At 54.5% G+C, this 16,000-nt stretch overlaps 1 protein-coding gene across 2 annotated transcripts; it reads left to right on the plus strand.

Annotated features, from left to right (window-relative positions):
• Positions 1–4,506: 4,506 nt before the first annotated feature.
• NLRX1 (NLR family member X1) lies at positions 4,507–15,828 on the plus strand. Of its 2 annotated transcripts, none has more exons than XR_015552731.1 (10): positions 4,507–4,596; positions 6,274–6,401; positions 6,956–7,025; positions 7,496–7,584; positions 8,140–8,759; positions 9,160–9,981; positions 12,498–13,093; positions 13,347–13,433; positions 14,272–14,476; positions 14,938–15,075. XR_015552731.1 is itself a non-coding variant. In XM_004427219.3 (10 exons), the coding sequence occupies exons 2-10, from the start codon at positions 6,332–6,334 to the stop codon at positions 15,257–15,259; spliced, it is 2,928 nt and encodes a 975-aa protein (XP_004427276.2). In that variant the 5' UTR covers positions 4,507–4,596; positions 6,274–6,331; the 3' UTR covers positions 15,260–15,828. The 2 variants fall into 2 exon arrangements, 1 of the variants encoding a protein (XP_004427276.2); XM_004427219.3 differs by having other exon boundaries at positions 14,225–14,476; positions 14,938–15,828.
• The last annotated feature ends 172 nt before the right edge of the window (positions 15,829–16,000 follow it).

The following is a 16,000-nucleotide window of genomic DNA, read 5'->3' on the forward strand; positions in this document are numbered from 1 at the left end:
TACTTACAACCGACCAAAGTGGCCCCTCTGGGGGTCCCCACCACACAAGTGTTTGTAAACTGGGGTGTTCTAAGGTTGGGGTTCCAGGGCTGGGCCCTGGTGGGATCCCATGGAAGTCCCATTTGGATGCTGGAATGGAGCAGGGAAGGACTCTGGAAGTCTCTTCCTCCTCCTCACCTTCTCCCCACCCCCAGACCCTCGTTGACTCGGACAATGTGCTGGGACAGAAGCTGGGTTTTCTGTCTGGGTCATCCCTCCCAATCCTGGGGATTGGAGAGGCCTGGGGCCACGGGATGCCACATCTCCTGTCCCATCACCCTTGGTGGGGGCAGGGCCTGGTGGCACCTCTGCAATAATGTCTGTGTTTCTCTCTCACCTGCCACTGGAACTGGAGAAAGCACTTTATTCTGGGGCATGAGTGGGAGAAGACCCAAGCCTCCTTTCTCTGCTCCTGTGGCATGGTCCTGCAACGCTCCCTCCCCTCTCCAGAGTTACAGGCACATACATGGGAAGAGGCAATCTCAGCCCTACACACACTCACCGTCCCCTATGGCTCAGAGGAAGAGTGATGGTGGCATGCTGGTGGTGGGTGCTGCAGGGAGGGCAGTGCCAACCTCCTTCTGGGGATCCCGTTTTGACTCTAAGGATGAGGCTGGTGCAGCCCAGGGTGTCTCCAGGATCTGCAGGTGTCTACCCCCCAGTCTTCCCTCCCTCCCAAGCCAGGGGTGGCACAGAGCACTAGCTCCATGGAGTTCAGGACCCAACACAAGCACAAGCACGGGCATAAGTTGGCCTTGGCCACTGCCACCCCATGGACCTTCTTTTGTGCATCCAGCTGGCATTCTTACTCCCCACTCCATCCCCAGCTGCTTGCTGCTCAGTCAAACTCCTGTCCGTGTCTCGCCACCCCCTTCCCATCAACCAGGGTGGCCCTTGGGCATCAGAGCAGCATGCCCTGGGCACCAGGGTGACAGACACACCTAGAGCATGTCTGGCTTTCCTGGTGGGTCCAAGCTCATACTATTTCTGAGTTCCCTACCCCCCCAGGCTCTTTCTCCCTTGTTCCTGGGCACATACCTCCCTACCATCCCGCACCCTGCCTTGGATTCCCCCCATGATGCAGAGATGCCAGTTGTATTTGTGGGATTTCACCCATTATTAATAAAACCTATATTTATACAGTATGCAGTGTGTAAATGTATGTGGGTCTGGCACCTGGTACCATGGGCTGTGAGGGGTCTTCAAAGTGCTTGGCAAGAAGTCTGTGAGATGTTGGCTCAGGGCCAATCTTCCTCAGCAAAAAGAGGAAGATTGGCAATAGATGTTAGCTCAGGGCGAATCTCCCTCACCAAAAAAAAAAAAAAAAAAATCTGTGAGCTTTAGGGAGCCTGTGGCAGGGGACGGTAAGTCCTAGGTATACATCAGGCTAGTGAATGTGTATCTCATGAAATATCGGTATCACGCTTTACATCTTACAGATACTTCATGTTCATTACCTCAAGGGACTCTAATGCTGACCCTGTATTATCCCTCATGACAACATATTTTGCAGATGAGAGAACTGAGGCTTGGGTTAAGTAACTTGCCCAAGAACCTTCAGCTGACAGAGGTGGAACCAGGCCTGGGAACCAGGTCTTCCGCCTCCAGACTCCTCGTTCTCGGTGTTGGCCAGAGATGTTGTTCATGGTGAATCTGCAAGCTGCATATGGGTGCCCTGTGTCTGCTGCAAGAGTATGTTCTTGCCTGAGTGATGCATGACTCTCTCTTCAGAACTCACTGAGCCCCAGTTGTGCCTATGGAGGGGGGGAGGTTTGTGGTCATGAAGGGCAATGAGAAGCAGGAAAGACCCTGGAGGCTAAGTCCTAGGACGAGAGTGGCAAGGACCTCACTGGGCTCACCACAGCTTTCCCTTTTCTTCCTCTCTTCTTTCCCACTGGGCCACACTTACCAGGGCCCAGCTATCAGCCACCAGGTCTGCAGATGGGTCTGGTGGCCTGGGGTTTGGAGTAGACAATTGTCCAGAAGGACTTGAGGGCTGGTGGCAAGATGACCCAAGAAGCAGCACATTGTCTCTCCCTCTTCCCTCCTGATTCTGAAGCTTGAGGACTGAAGGAAGGGACTGGCATCAATCTGCCAGCTGCCTGGAACACCCTAGTTGTGCCACATGCAGAGCTAAGTGCTCCAGGCTGGATGAGCGTCCAATCTATGACTGGTTGGGTGCTTGCCTGGAGATAGACTAACTTTGTTCCTTGTGGAGGTTGTGGGTGGGAGTGGGAAGTGGGAGGAAGTCCGAGTCCTAGCTTCTGGAATTCTAGTTAGCTTTAGGGGACATTCTGAGCGCTACCTTCTCCCTGGAATGAGGCCAGTAGATGGCTCCTTAAAGTCAGAGGGCACAAAATCCCATCATTAGACAGTCTTTGTTAAGATTCTTCATCTTTACTCTTTCTCCTTTAAAATGCAAATACTCCTGAAAGAGTAAAACACTTATAAATTCACACATTTGTAAGTTCCCTTGAGAGCTAAAGGAGACAAACAGCCATTCCGGAGCCAGCAAGGGCCATTCAGGCACAGAGAACATTTGTAGAGCGGCTTAAGTATCTGTGAAGAAAGCTCTTTTGATTCTTACAGCAACCCCATGAGGCTGCTAGGATGAGAATTATCATTTCCTCCTTTTACATAGAAGGAAACTGAGGTGGAGAAACGTCTTGAGCAAGCTCTCAAGATACTGTGCTGTTGCACAGTATCTTCCACTGTGAACCACCTGCGATTTCTCCCGTCAGTCCCCGTAACCTGTGGAGGTGGGGCATAAATGCACTCTGCCCATCCAAGCATGTTTTGAAAGGGGCCCACTCTCCCTGAATGCCGACCTTCCTGGACTCAGAGATCATCTTCTTCAACTCAACCACCTTCTGTGTCAGGGCCTGTGCAAGGTGCTGGAGGGCAGAGATGACTAAGGCAGTTCTCCATGCTATGGCTCTACAGCACCTATGGCTCTACAGCACGGGCGGCCCATCCAGAGGCCCACAGCATGACTCACAGTCCTTCTGTCTGCAAGAGGCCAGTCAAATTATATGTTATTAATAAAACCTACAATGGCTGTCACACCTGCTGGAAGTGCGGGGGAGGGGAACGACTTGCTCTGAGCTGTTTCCAGTAACTGCAGCCAGGGGCCTGTCTGCCTCACATGGCTAAGCAAGTAGAGTGTAGCTAGAGGAGTCCCCCAGCCTTGAAATGTCACCCCGAGACCACATTCGTAGCATTGCTCTATCTCCCCTCCGCTCATCCCATTCTACTCCCCTTTTAGAACTTCTCTTAAAACGAAAACGTGCCATTTCTCTGCCGCCTGGAATGCTCTCCCTTCCCTGACTTATTTTTCAAGATCCAGTTCAAATGTCATCTCCTTTGCCAGAGGCAGTTAGTAACTTCCTCTCCCAGCCTTTCCTGAGGTTTCCGGCAGCCTCCGAAGTACCATCGTTTGTGCTTCCTGGAGGGAGCTGCTATGGTCTGGCCCCTGCATGCCTTCTTCTGGTTGCTCAGCACTAGCCGAATACCATGTGTTCAGTGAATGAACAAATGAAATATCAACACTGTCTTCAGTCTGGATGGAGGGCAGAGATCTTCCAAGCCCTCCTTCCAGCCCTGCCCTGAGGTGCCTCTCTATGAGTTCCCTATTGCACACCTCGGTTCAGTGCACATTGCAAACATATGTTTGCATGTGGAGGCGTGCCCTGGCTGTGGGTGGTGGGTGGCTCCTCCATCAGCTACATGGGCCCTGCGTGTGCCCTGTACGGAGGCACAGAGATGAGGGTGGGGGCTTCGAGGACCCGGAAGCCCCAGGGCGAGGCCATGATTGGGTGTCAAATAAGAAGAGCAGGTTGGGGTGGGAGCTGTCCCTCAGCCCCTAGTCTTCCTTATTCCTTGACCAAAGCCACCAGAAGCCATACACAGAGGTCTGGGTCTGAAGAGAGTCAGGTACACAGGGGAGGACCCAAGAAGGCCTTGACTCAGATCTTTGCCGAGAAGTAGGCTGAGGAGGTGAAGAGGCACAGAGGGAAGAATGCCCTGGGGGCGCATGGGTGCCTCAGGAAGGCCCGGGAAGGAGGAAGGAAGACCTAGGCCCCGGATTCTTGTTCTGGCTCTTCCAGTTCCTGATTGGGTCAACCTGCGCAAGTCATTTCCCCCTTCTGAGCTGCAGTCCCATCATGTGTAACACGGACACAACAGCGAGCCCTGCCTAGGAGGTGGTAGTGAGGTAATCGGATGGGCCTGGCGCTTGGCAGCCTGCAGAGGGCAGTCCTAGCGGCAGGGCCCGCCCGGATGGAGGGCTGTACCCGCGGAGGGCAGGGGCGCTGGAGGGGCGGGTGGGGAAGTCCCCGCCCCGGGCCTACTTCCCGGGGCACCCGGCCCCTCTCGCTGTCCGTTCCTCCCAGGACCCCGCAGGCCGCGCGCGCCTGGGCTCCTCCTCTCGGTGCCCGCTGCCGGGGCTGGATGCCAGGCGGACAGAGACGCGCAGGAAGCGCCGCGCCGCGCCGGGGCCTCTGGGAGCAAGCGAGAGACGCCGGCGGGCGACGGGCTCCCGGGCCCCGGCAGCCGCGGGTAAAGGCCTAGCTGGCTCTGTCGCCCCTCGCTCCAGGCTGGGCCGCTGCGCTTGGTGGGGGCGGGGGCGGGCCGGGGGGTGCTGGGCAAGCGCCCCTGGGGGTTCGCGGCGGGACGGGTAGGACGGAGCCGTGCGCTGCGTGGTGGGCATTCTGGCCGGCTCTCCCCTTGGGCTTTGAAGCCAAGCGGAACTAGGAGAGCTGTTTGGGACCCAGTTTGGGGGATGGAGCTCTGGACCCGCGGGACCACAGCCCCCGTACCTTTCCTGCTTTGCCCCTCCCTTTCTCACTGCCCTGGATACCTGGGGTGATTTTCCGAGAATGGCCCTCACCACCCCCGACCCCCCACCCCCTCGCAAGTCCCATCTTGAGTCGGTAGCCCTGGTAGCCCTGAATCTGATGTTATCCCGCGGAGCTAGTTTCCTCAAGCTTTCTTAGCTTTCCAGGGCCCTCTCTTAATCCTTCTCCAGCCCCTGGGTCTCCTGCTCTCAGCCCCAGACTGCCCCTCCACTGCTGGCAGGTGGGCCCAATGCAGCTGGTTCTCCTTAAGTGTGCCCTCCCCTTAAGGAGCCACATCTCAGTGGAGACCAGGTGCCAAACAGTAGCACACTCCATTTAAGGGAGCTCAGAGAGATCAGGAAAGACTTCCCAGGAGAGAGAACCTTTGAGCAGGGTCTTAAAAGATTGGGTAGGATTCTGACAGGAGAGAAAAGTCATTCCAAACTGAAGAACGTGCATGAACAAAGTTAGGAAAGTGCAAGCAAGAATTCAGTGAGCCTGGCGAATGAGGTGCCGGTCGTGGGCAAACTCGAAAAATAGCTTGTGAGGGCCAGGTATTTGAACTCTATAGTAACCCAAGATTTTAGGGAGGCCACTGGTGGCTGGGATAAGGGATTGGAATGGGATGAGACTGAAGGCAGAGGCCAGTAAGGAGAAGGGGGTCCCGGAAGTCCCAGAGGGTCTGATGCAATAGGAACAGGCTGGCAAAGCACTGGGAGGAGGAAGCAGTAGGACTGGTTCCACTGTCTGAAGGCGGGAGGATTTAAAGACTAAGAGGTCAAAGTTCTAGTATTAATTGTGTGATTGGAAAGATCTGCAGTAAAGTAAATAAAAGGGGAGGGGAATGATGAGTTCAGTCCTGCATGCGTGAAGCTTGAAGCACAGGGGCAGGATATCCATATGGAGATGTCAAGTAGGAAGTTCATTCATTCATTTATTTATTGTTTATGCCAGCCTCAAAGGCAGCTTATATAAAAGTCACGGAGAAGATAAAATGATAAAAACACTGAAACTCAGCTAAAAGGACCTGATAGCTAGGGAAAAAAATGCAGAGGGAAGTGAATAATTGTTACTGGAAAATGTTGGCTCAGAAAAGCCACTGAAAATGAACACAGGACTCACCTGAGCTTGCTGGCAGCCAAGCAAAAAAAGGACATCTAAATAAAGCAGTTCACTAGGCTGGAACTCAGGGGAGAGGCAATAGGTGGTAGGAGATAAAATGGGATTATTCAGGTGGGGGATGTGGGAGAGGGAGGAGATCTGGAGGCCAGGCCAGGGCTTTGGCAATGCTGGCATTTAAGGAAAGGCTGACGCTCTCCTGAGGAGGAAGGCCTGCACGGGGAGGTGGGGGTGGGAAAGTCGGGGTGTGTGTGGTCCGTTCATACCATTCTTCTTGCAGGGGAACAGGATAGAAGATGGTGTGCTAAATCCCCTGGGCTCTGACCTTCTCTCCTACCATGAGGTGGGGCCGCCATTTGCCCAGGGCCTCTTGGGGCCCTGGTCTGGGTAGAGCATTCCAGGCAGCAGGTGAGCAGGAAGCAGGTGTTTCTGTTTCTACTTCCCTTTCCTCTTCAGAGTCCAGATGGTGCCTCCAAGAGAGGAGGGATCCAGAGACCAGGTGTGCTAGTCCCAGCTCTGTGATTCACTAGCTGTTGGCCTTGGGCGAGTCACCTCACCTCCCTGAGCTTCCTTTTTCCCATCCTAGGATAAGGGAGTCAGACTGGATGATCTTTGAGGGTCCCTGTAGCTACATAAGTCCAGGAACACTTGTCTGATTTTATTTTGCATGCAACAAATATTTACTGAGTGCCTGCTATGTGCTAGACCCTGTGATAAGTTCTGAGTATATAATTATGAACCAAAACAGATGTGATCCCTGCTCTCATGAAGAGGGGTGGTGTACGGAAATGAATGTTAATCAAATAATTACACAATGAAGTATAAATTTGCATAATTGCTACAGAGAGGCGGTACGTGATGCTATGAGTAAATGTTGGGGGATTTAATGTAGATGTGAGGTCTGTGTATTGGTGGGGAAATGTGGTTGGGATCTGGATGCTATTTCTTCTTTCTCTCTGTAGATGAACGTTTCTCCTTCCTGATCCACTGGAGTTGGCCCCTTAAAAGGGAGCGTCCCCTTGAGCCCCCTAGGTGAGGCCTCAGTGTCATACCTTAGAACACATCTGGGCACGGCAGAGTAGCTTGGGAAGGGTCAGACCTTGAGAGAGCTTGATCCCTGCGGGGGAGGTTGGTCTTCTGGGGGTGGGGAGAGTATAGAGCCAGCTACCAGGCCTAAGAGGCAGTTGACTTACATCATCTACAGCACAAGTCACAGTGGTCAGCCAGAGGGAGGACCTGTGGGAAGTGGGTGGGGTCTGGCAGTGGCCACCCTGAACTCCAGGCAGGCAGTCAGCATTGGGGAGCTGGAGGGCTAGGGGTGAGACCTCAGTCTCAGGGAAGGGTCTGAGAGTTAGACAAGGCTCTCGACGTGAGTATCCAGGGTCAGGCCTGGCTCTCAGAAAGCTAGAAGTCCATCAGTCCAGACAGGCCTGGACTCTGAGCCTGTGCAGAGGCTGAGCCCAGTAGCCAAGTCCCAGCTCATCCCTTCTCCTTGCTCTTAGGGTCTTTATACGCCATCACGGAAGCTCAGCGGACAGTGGTCCCCCATCAGGGAGGCATGGACAGTTGTTCCGGGGTGCCTCTGCAGCTGGTAAAAGGACTGGCTCCTCAGTGAGCCTGAGGAGAGGGGCTGGCTGGGATCCCAGTGGAGGGTGGGGGAGAGGGGCCTGGAGGGAGAAGCAGGCAGGAAGAAGGAGGTATAGAGGACCCACTGCCATCATCCATCAGTGGGACCATCCTCCCTCACCCCATCATCCATCTGTCCATGTATCCCTTCCTGCAATATTCGTGCAAAGCACACTTACTGTGTACAAAGCACTTGGAAGGATATATCATCCCTAACTCGCCACAAACTGGGTCCAGCAGTCAGGTGAAGATTACATACAGATAACCGTGCAGCCAGTCAGCCCAGGCTCAGCATCACTCGTCCTGTGGCTCCCCACTTTCTGCCACAGGGGCTCCAAACTTTCTGGACAGTCTGTATTTTCTGAAGGAGTCCTGTGTGCCCAGCACCATTCTAGGTCCCTGCATCTCCTGGTGCTGTGTCTTGACTCTGCAGTCTGACCGTACCACCACCCTGCCCAGTTCTAAGCTTCTGCATCTCCCTGCCCCTTCCCTGACCCATTCTCCTTGCCTTCCCATCTAGAAGCTATCCAGCAGCACCGCCAGAACCTGGCTGAGTGGTTCAGCCGGCTGCCCAGGGAAGAGCGCCAGTTCGGCCCGACCTTCGCACTAGACACAGTCCATGTAGACCCTGTGATCCGTGAGAGCACCCCTGATGAGCTGCTTCGCCCACCAGCGGAGCTGGCCCTGGAGCATCAGCCGCCTCCAGCCAGGCTACCCCCACTGGCCCTGTCTCAGCTCTTTGACCCAGACGCCTGTGGGCACCGCGTGCAGACAGTGGTGCTGTATGGGACAGTGGGCACAGGCAAGAGCACACTGGTGCGCAAGATGGTCCTGGACTGGTGTTACAGGCGGCTGCCAGCCTTCGAGCTGCTCATCCCCTTCTCCTGTGAGGACCTGTCATCCCTGGGCCCCGCCCCGGCCTCCTTGTGCCATCTTGTGGCCCAGCGCTACACGCCCCTGAAGGAGATTCTGCCTCTCATGGCCACCGCCGGGTCCCGCCTGCTCTTTGTGCTCCATGGCTTGGAGCATCTCAACCTCGACTTCCAGTTGGCGGGCACAGGGCTTTGCAGTGATCCTGAGGAGCCAAAGGCGCCAGCTGCCATCATCGTCAACCTACTGCGCAAATACATGCTGCCCGAGGTAAGTGGCCCCCTGCCCTGCCACCGCTGCCCCTCACTTGCCTCCTAAGGATTTTTGTGTCCTGGGCATGCGTGTTAATTGAGTAGGCGCATAGGCTCTGGGTTACTTCAAACCCTGCTCCTCCACTTCCCAGCTGTGTGTCTTTGAGGAAGTCACTAACTTCCCCAAGCTTCTGTGTCCTTCCCTCCTTGAGTTGTACTGATGAAATGAGATACTGCATATAAAGCGCTTAGCAGAGTGCCCTGGATCATAGTAGGTGCTTGTGCTCAGTAATTGTGAATTTAATGATTATGGTCATTATCATCTTCATCCTTGGACACTCCATCTTCAGGGGCTCCCTGGGGAGTAAGGCAATCAGGACACCAAGGTCTCTCTTAACCCTTAGCTGTGCTCTTCCCAGGCCAGCATTCTGGTCACCACCCGGCCCTCTGCTATTGGCCGCATCCCCAGCAAGTATGTGGGCCGCTATGGCGAGATCTGTGGCTTCTCTGATACCAACCTGCAGAAGCTCTACTTCCAGCTCCGCCTCAACCAGCCAGACTGTGGGCACGGTGCTGGGGATGTGGGTGTCTCCACCACGCCGGCTCAGCGTGACAACCTGGTGCAGATGCTCTCCCGGAACCTGGAGGGGCACCACCAGATTGCCGCTGCTTGCTTCCTGCCCTCCTATTGCTGGCTTGTCTGTGCCACCTTGCACTTCCTGCACGCCCCCACGCCTGCTGGACAGACCCTCACGAGCATCTACACCAGCTTCCTGCGTCTGAACTTCAGTGGGGAGATGCTGGACAGCACTAACTCCTCCAAGTTGTCTCTGATGGCCTATGCAGCCCGAACCATGGGCAAGTTGGCCTATGAGGGCGTGTCCTCCCGCAAGACTTACTTTTCTGAGGAGGACGTCTGTGGCTGCCTGGAAGCTGGCATCAAGACAGAAGAGGAGTTTCAGCTGCTGCATGTCTTCCGCCGGGATGCCCTGAGGTTTTTTCTGGCCCCGTGTATTGAGCCAGGGCACCTGGGCACCTTCGTGTTCACTGTGCCCGCCATGCAGGAATACCTGGCTGCCCTCTACATTGTGCTGGGTTTGCGTAAGACGGCTCTGCAGCGGGTGGGCAAGGAAGTGACCGAGCTCGTGGGCCGTGTGGGGGAGGACGTCAGCTTGGTGCTGGGCATCATGGCCAAGCTGCTGCCCCTGCGGGCCCTGCCTCTGCTTTTCAACCTGCTCAAGGTAACAGCCCCCATATTCCCTGTTCACCCCTTGCTCCTCTCCTAGAAGGAAACTGCTACTTCGTGCATAGCCATGAATCCTCTGCTTGGCTCAGATTTGGGCCATCTGGCTTTTAGTGGGATTGGGGCATAAGGAAGCGGGAGAGAGAACCTGCAGGCTGTGGAAGGTTTGGAGGCTGGGAGGGGACTTTAATAACAGTCCTACAGCCCTGACGACAGTTTTCTTTTTGCATCCCTCCTCCTAGTCTTCGTTGATGGGAGGCAGGAGTCACTATAGTCCAGGGTCTGTCCTCTGCTCTGCAGGCTCAGAAACTTGATTGTCTGCTCCCCCAGAGGTGATTTAGACTCCAGGAGTGATGACTCATCCTAGCTAAAGCACCAGAGACAGGTTTATAAAGCAGATGCCATTTTATTCATTTATACCAGGAGGATAAATGGCTTTAGTAATTGGTTTAGGACAGTCCGTCCATGGTGCAGGACCACTTCAGAAACCAAATTACAGGCCTGAGAACTGTGCTGTGAGCAGGGCAGATGTGCTAAGTTTTTGAGGGGAAGTAGTACCCACTCTCTGCCAGCTGCCTTGTAAATGAAATACTATTATGCTCCCTTTTATAGATGAGGAAATTGAGGTTCACAGGGGCTAAGTAACTTGTCCAAGGTCGCTCAGATAGTGAGTAGAATAATAGGAGTCTGAGTCCAGCTGTGTGATTCTGAATCCTATGCTCTTTCTGCCAAACTTTACTGAGGTATTCTGAATATTTCTGTTAAGCTATGGTTTCTAGCTAGGTAATCCTGGTCCTCTCAGGGAATGTTTCAGTAATTGGTCTTGATGAGGCAGAGCCCTGGTCAGTGCTGGCAAAATTTTAACAAGTTTTTCTTTTTATAGGCAGCAAAGCATAAGAGTTAAGAGCAGGGATTCAGTAATGCAGCTACCTGGGTTCAAATCCAGGTTCTGCCACTTACTAGCTGTGTGATCTTGGACAAGTTACTTAACCTCTCTGTGCCTCAAAGACCTTATCTGGTAAATGAGGATAATAATACAATCTATATCATTGGCCTAATATGAGGATTAATGTATTCATCCTCAGGACCTGGCACATAGTAAGTGCTATTTAATTGTTTGTTAAACATGAAAACAGGCTCAGACAGCCCACCCCTCCTCACACCATTGCCTCAGCCAGGGAGGCAGTGGCCATTGCTGAGGATGCTGAGGACCCCAGCCCTTGGAGGATGTGCTTGCCTTACCTGGATTGCAGTGAGAGGCTGTGGTCTCCTGATGGGATTCAGAAAGCCCCTCAGTTATTTGAGAGTGAGCCAGAATTAACACCACATCCCCAAGCCCTCTTGGAGGTTGGGTTGCCTAGTAGATGGCTGGTCCCATCTGTTTCTTCATGATCCTATTGATTCAGCTTCACAGGGTGACATTTTCTCATCTCCTCACCAGACGAATGTTGGGGGAGGGGCACTGTAACCTCCATGGCAGGAACCTTACCTATAAAAAGTGAAAAACCAGACATTAGAGGAGGTGCCACGAAACAGCCTCGTGGCTCCTTGCCAGAGAAATGGACCCTCCTGTCTTTTCAGAACCATTGAGGGACGGGAGGTGATGTCGCAAACCTCCCAAACATTCATGTCTCCAACAAATATTTGAGTGCTTACTGTGTGCTAGGCAATGTGTTAGATTCTGAGGAAAAAACAATTAATGAAACCCCAGGTTTCTGCCCTTTCTCATCATACAGTCTGAACACAAGCATGTCAATGCAACCATATAATTAACAACCATGGTAAGTGCCTGGAAAGCAAAGTTCCAGGTGCTATGACAGTGTGTAAGGGGCAGGGGGGGCCCCAGTTTGGGGGAATAAGGCAAACCTCTCTACAGGAAGGACATTAATCCCTGGAGGATTAGCCAGGAGAAGAACTGGGGAAAAACACCCCAGGAAGAGGGTACAACTTTGAAGGAAGAGAAACTTGGCACTGTCAAAAAAATAAAAAATAAAAAAAGAGAAAAGCCAAAAGGATAGGAGCAGAATGAGTGAGGATGGGAGGCCTGTGATGAAGGCACCATGGTTGGCAGGGGCCAAGTCATGCAGGACCTGGAAGCAGGAGTGACATCAGTCATTGCTGCTGTGATGAGGATGAGGATGTCGAGGATGGTGATGTATTTATAACACCTAGCTTGGTACCAAACTGAATGCATAATATATGCTAATTCTTTCCACCGCTCCCTGGGCTTGAAAATGTATGGGGTGTTTGGGAAAAAGAAAGAATTTCCTAATGTCTTGAGAGTGCATGAGACAAGTGTTGAGAGAAAGGCCAAATTGGGGCCAAATTAGGAAAAGTTTTATAGTCCACCGTGGCAGTAGGGAGCCACAGAAGATGTTGCAGCAGGGGAGTAGTATGATCAGACAAATCATGTTGCTAGTTCAAGGGAGATCACGAGGCTGGAGCAGTCAGGGAGAGTGTACCTTAAGCTGAGCTTTGAAGGCTGTAGTGCCCTCCCCCTGCTTCCTTTCCCAGGTGGTTCCTCGAGTGTTTGGGAGAGTGGTGGGTAAGAGCCGAGAGGCGGTGGCCCAGGCCATGGTGCTGGAGATGTTCCGAGAGGAAGACTACTACAATGACGACGTTCTAGACCAGATGGGAGCCAGTATCCTGGGCGTGGAGGGTCCCCGGCGCCACCCAGACGAGCCTCCCGAGGATGAGGTCTTTGAGCTTTTCCCCATGTTCATGGGAGGGCTTCTCTCGGCCCACAACAGGGCTGTGCTGGCTCAGCTCGGCTGCCCCATCAAGAACCTGGATGCCATGGAGAATGCCCAGGCCATCAAGAAGAAGCTGGGCAAGCTGGGCCGGCAGGTGCTGCCCCCCTCGGAGCTCCTTGACCACCTCTTCTTCCACTATGAGTTCCAGAATCAGCGCTTCTCCGCTGAGGTGCTCAGCTCTCTGCGCCAGCTCAACCTGGCGGGTGTGCGCATGACACCCGTCAAGTGCACAGTGGTGGCAGCTGTACTGGGCAGTGGAAGGCATGCCCTGGATGAGGTGAACTTGGCCTCCTGCCAGCTGGACCCTGCTGGGCTGCGCACACTCATGCCTGTCCTCCTGCGCGCCCGGAAGCTAGGGTGAGGACCTGTCCTCCTGCACAGGCACGAAAGGAGGAGAGGGTTGGAAGTGAAAAGGTGGAAAGAGAAGGTGCTAGGGAAACCAAAGGTACTGAGGAAGGACCCGGGGGTGCGATGACTAAGTCTATAGAAGTGTGGGCAGGTGTGAACTGCAAGAGGCAGGATGGTGAGGAGGGGCACGGTGGATGGACAGGCTCCATGCTGAATTCCTTCCTTGGTTTCTCACCTCCCCTCTGGCCACCTTCTGCTCCAGCTTGCAGCTCAACAGCCTGGGCCCCGAGGCCTGCAGGGACCTCCGAGACCTGCTGCTGCATGACAAATGCCAAATTACCACCTTGCGGTGAGTGCCCTGGGAAGGGGGCTGGAGGGAGGCTCTGGCCATCCTGGTGGCCAGCTAAGGTCAAGGGTGCTCCCTGCCTCACAACATGCCTGGCACAGGCCCACCCAGGGTGTGGTGTGGAGTCTAGACCTTGTCCTGCCCGCCCAGGTCTGGGACAAGCAGCAGGCGGAGGGAGGGGGAGACGCCACCAGGAATAGGGGCTAACAAAGCCTCTCAGGTGGCTAAAATCAGCCTGGGGGAGGGGAGGGGAGGGGAGAGGGTGGAATAATACCTAGGCTGGTTGCCTGGCAACAGTGACACTGATTCCCCTCCCTGGATTTCCCTGTTGCCTCACAAGTTTGACTCTAATGCCAGGCACTCAGTAGATGCTCCCGAAGTGTTGACTGATTTACTAGGAACCCAGGTGCCTGGCTTCCCGATTTCTGGTTGGAGTAAGGGGAGATGAATGAAGAGGGAGAAAGGAGGGAAGGGAGAAGGATGGGGAAGTGGGGTCTGGGGAGGGGATGAGAAGAGGAGGAGGGGAAGTGGTAAAGATGAAGAAGAAGGGGAGAGGGGAGAAGACAGTCAGCAGAGAGAATGGAAGGAGGGGGAGAAGCCGGCTTCCACCCCGCTCTCCCTCCTCTGCAGTATACCATACCCCCTGTTTCTCTGTCCTCTTCTCCTGGGCCTGCATTTCTCTGTGTCCAGGCTCGTCTCCACCCAGGCTGGGCACCGTTTTGGCCCAAGTCTGGATGCCCAGCACAGGGCATCTACCATGGGCCCTCATAACCTTGGGGTGCTTGTGGCTTCAGGCTGTCCAACAACCCACTGACGGCAGCGGGTGTCGCCTTTCTGGTAGAGGGGCTGGCAGGAAACACCTCACTGACACACCTGTCCCTGCTGCACACTGGCCTTGGGGACAAGGGCCTGGAGCTGCTGGCTGCCCAGCTGGACCGTAACCAACAGCTAAAGGAGCTGAATGTGGCCTACAATGGCGCTGGTGACACCGCGGCCCTGGCCCTGGCCAAGGCTGCCCGGGAGCACCCTTCCCTGGAGCTGCTGCAGTGAGTCTTGTCGCTGGTCCCATCGCCCCACCCCAGCCTGAGACTCTGTTCCCAGCCCTTCAGTCCTCCTTTCCTCTTTCCACTGTGCTTTTCCTGCCACAGGGGGCGGGCTTGGGCCTGGGTCTGTCCTCTCTTCCTGGCTTTTGATTGATCCTTGTCAACCTGCTTCTGAGTCAGCCCACCCCTCTGGGATTGACACTTACCCTGTACTGATATCCTACCACCCCTCCTAGGGTCCTGGTGGCCCTATTCCTAATGTCCCTGGCCCCACTGAATTCTAGCGTCATCCCTGTCTCCCACTGGCCACCACCCTTCATCTCTGGCTTATTGCGGACACTGACCCCATTGCATTCTGCAGCCAGGGAATGAGTTGTGAGACCCCCCTCACTCTGTCCACCCATCCTCTGTCCCTCCTCTTCAGAGCCCTGCTGAAAGACATCTACTCTTCTCTCTCTTGCTAGCCTCTACTTCAATGAGCTGAGCTCAGAGGGCCGCCAGGTCCTGCGGGACTTGGGAGGCAACAGTGAAGGTGGTGCCCGGGTCGTGGTGTCACTGACAGAGGGGACAGCAGTGTCTGAGTACTGGTCAGTGATCCTTGGTGAAGTCCAGCGGAACCTCAACAGCTGGGATCGGAGCCGGGTCCGGCGCCACCTTGAGCTACTGCTGCGAGATCTGGACGATAACCGAGGAGCCACCCTTAATCCTTGGCGCAAGGCCCAGCTGCTTCGAGTGGAAGGCGAAGTCAGGGCCCTCCTGGAGCAGCTGGGAGGCTCTGGAAGCTGAGACAGTGGCAGCAGGCACCTAGCTGTGTGACCCCTAGCCCTAAGCCCCTTCCCTCTGTCGCCTCCTGGCTTGCACTACTACTTCTAGAAAGATCCCTACACGGGTGGAGGCAAAGGAATGGGCACAACTATACCACTATGCCAGTTGCCCTCCTGGGGCATGTCCAACCAGTGCTCCTAAGTCTGGAATTTCCAAGGTCATGGAACATGCCTCCTCTCCTTTCAGCTGAGAGGACCAAATGATGTGGCATTTTGGTGGCCAAATTGCCCTGTAGCACCACCACCAAGCTTGCCTCTGTCTCTCAAGGAACCTCTGATTGTGCCACCAGGAGGCGCACTTCTTGTGTCTGCCTTGACAGAAGTGCTGCCAGATGTGCTGGAGGGCCTTCACCTCCTGCCATTACGCTTTCTGTGGACACCGAGAATGTCCACAGCCACTTTCCTCATTGGTGCTTTCTCTTCCCCCTCACGCCCCCTTGACCACAATGGTACCTATGCTCGGTGGCCCCTGGGGGCACGTGCACTGACTTGCTGCTATTAAAAAGCTATGTGTCTTCCACCTACTGTGGCCTCTTCCTTGCTTGGTGCTTTCAAGAAAGGGCACTGTTCTTGGTCATTCTGGTTAAACTACTGACCACTGTCTGTTGCAAGTGGTTCTTGGACACTAGGTTCAGAGGCAGTGAGGGCTGCAGGGCGGGGGCATGAACAAGATATTGAGGTCGGGGGGAGGCCATGCTGGGCC

The sequence above is a fragment of the Ceratotherium simum genome, chromosome 7, assembly GCF_057802395.1.
Source record: "Ceratotherium simum simum isolate JZ-2026a chromosome 7, ASM5780239v1, whole genome shotgun sequence".
NCBI classification, from domain to species: Eukaryota; Metazoa; Chordata; class Mammalia; order Perissodactyla; family Rhinocerotidae; genus Ceratotherium; species Ceratotherium simum.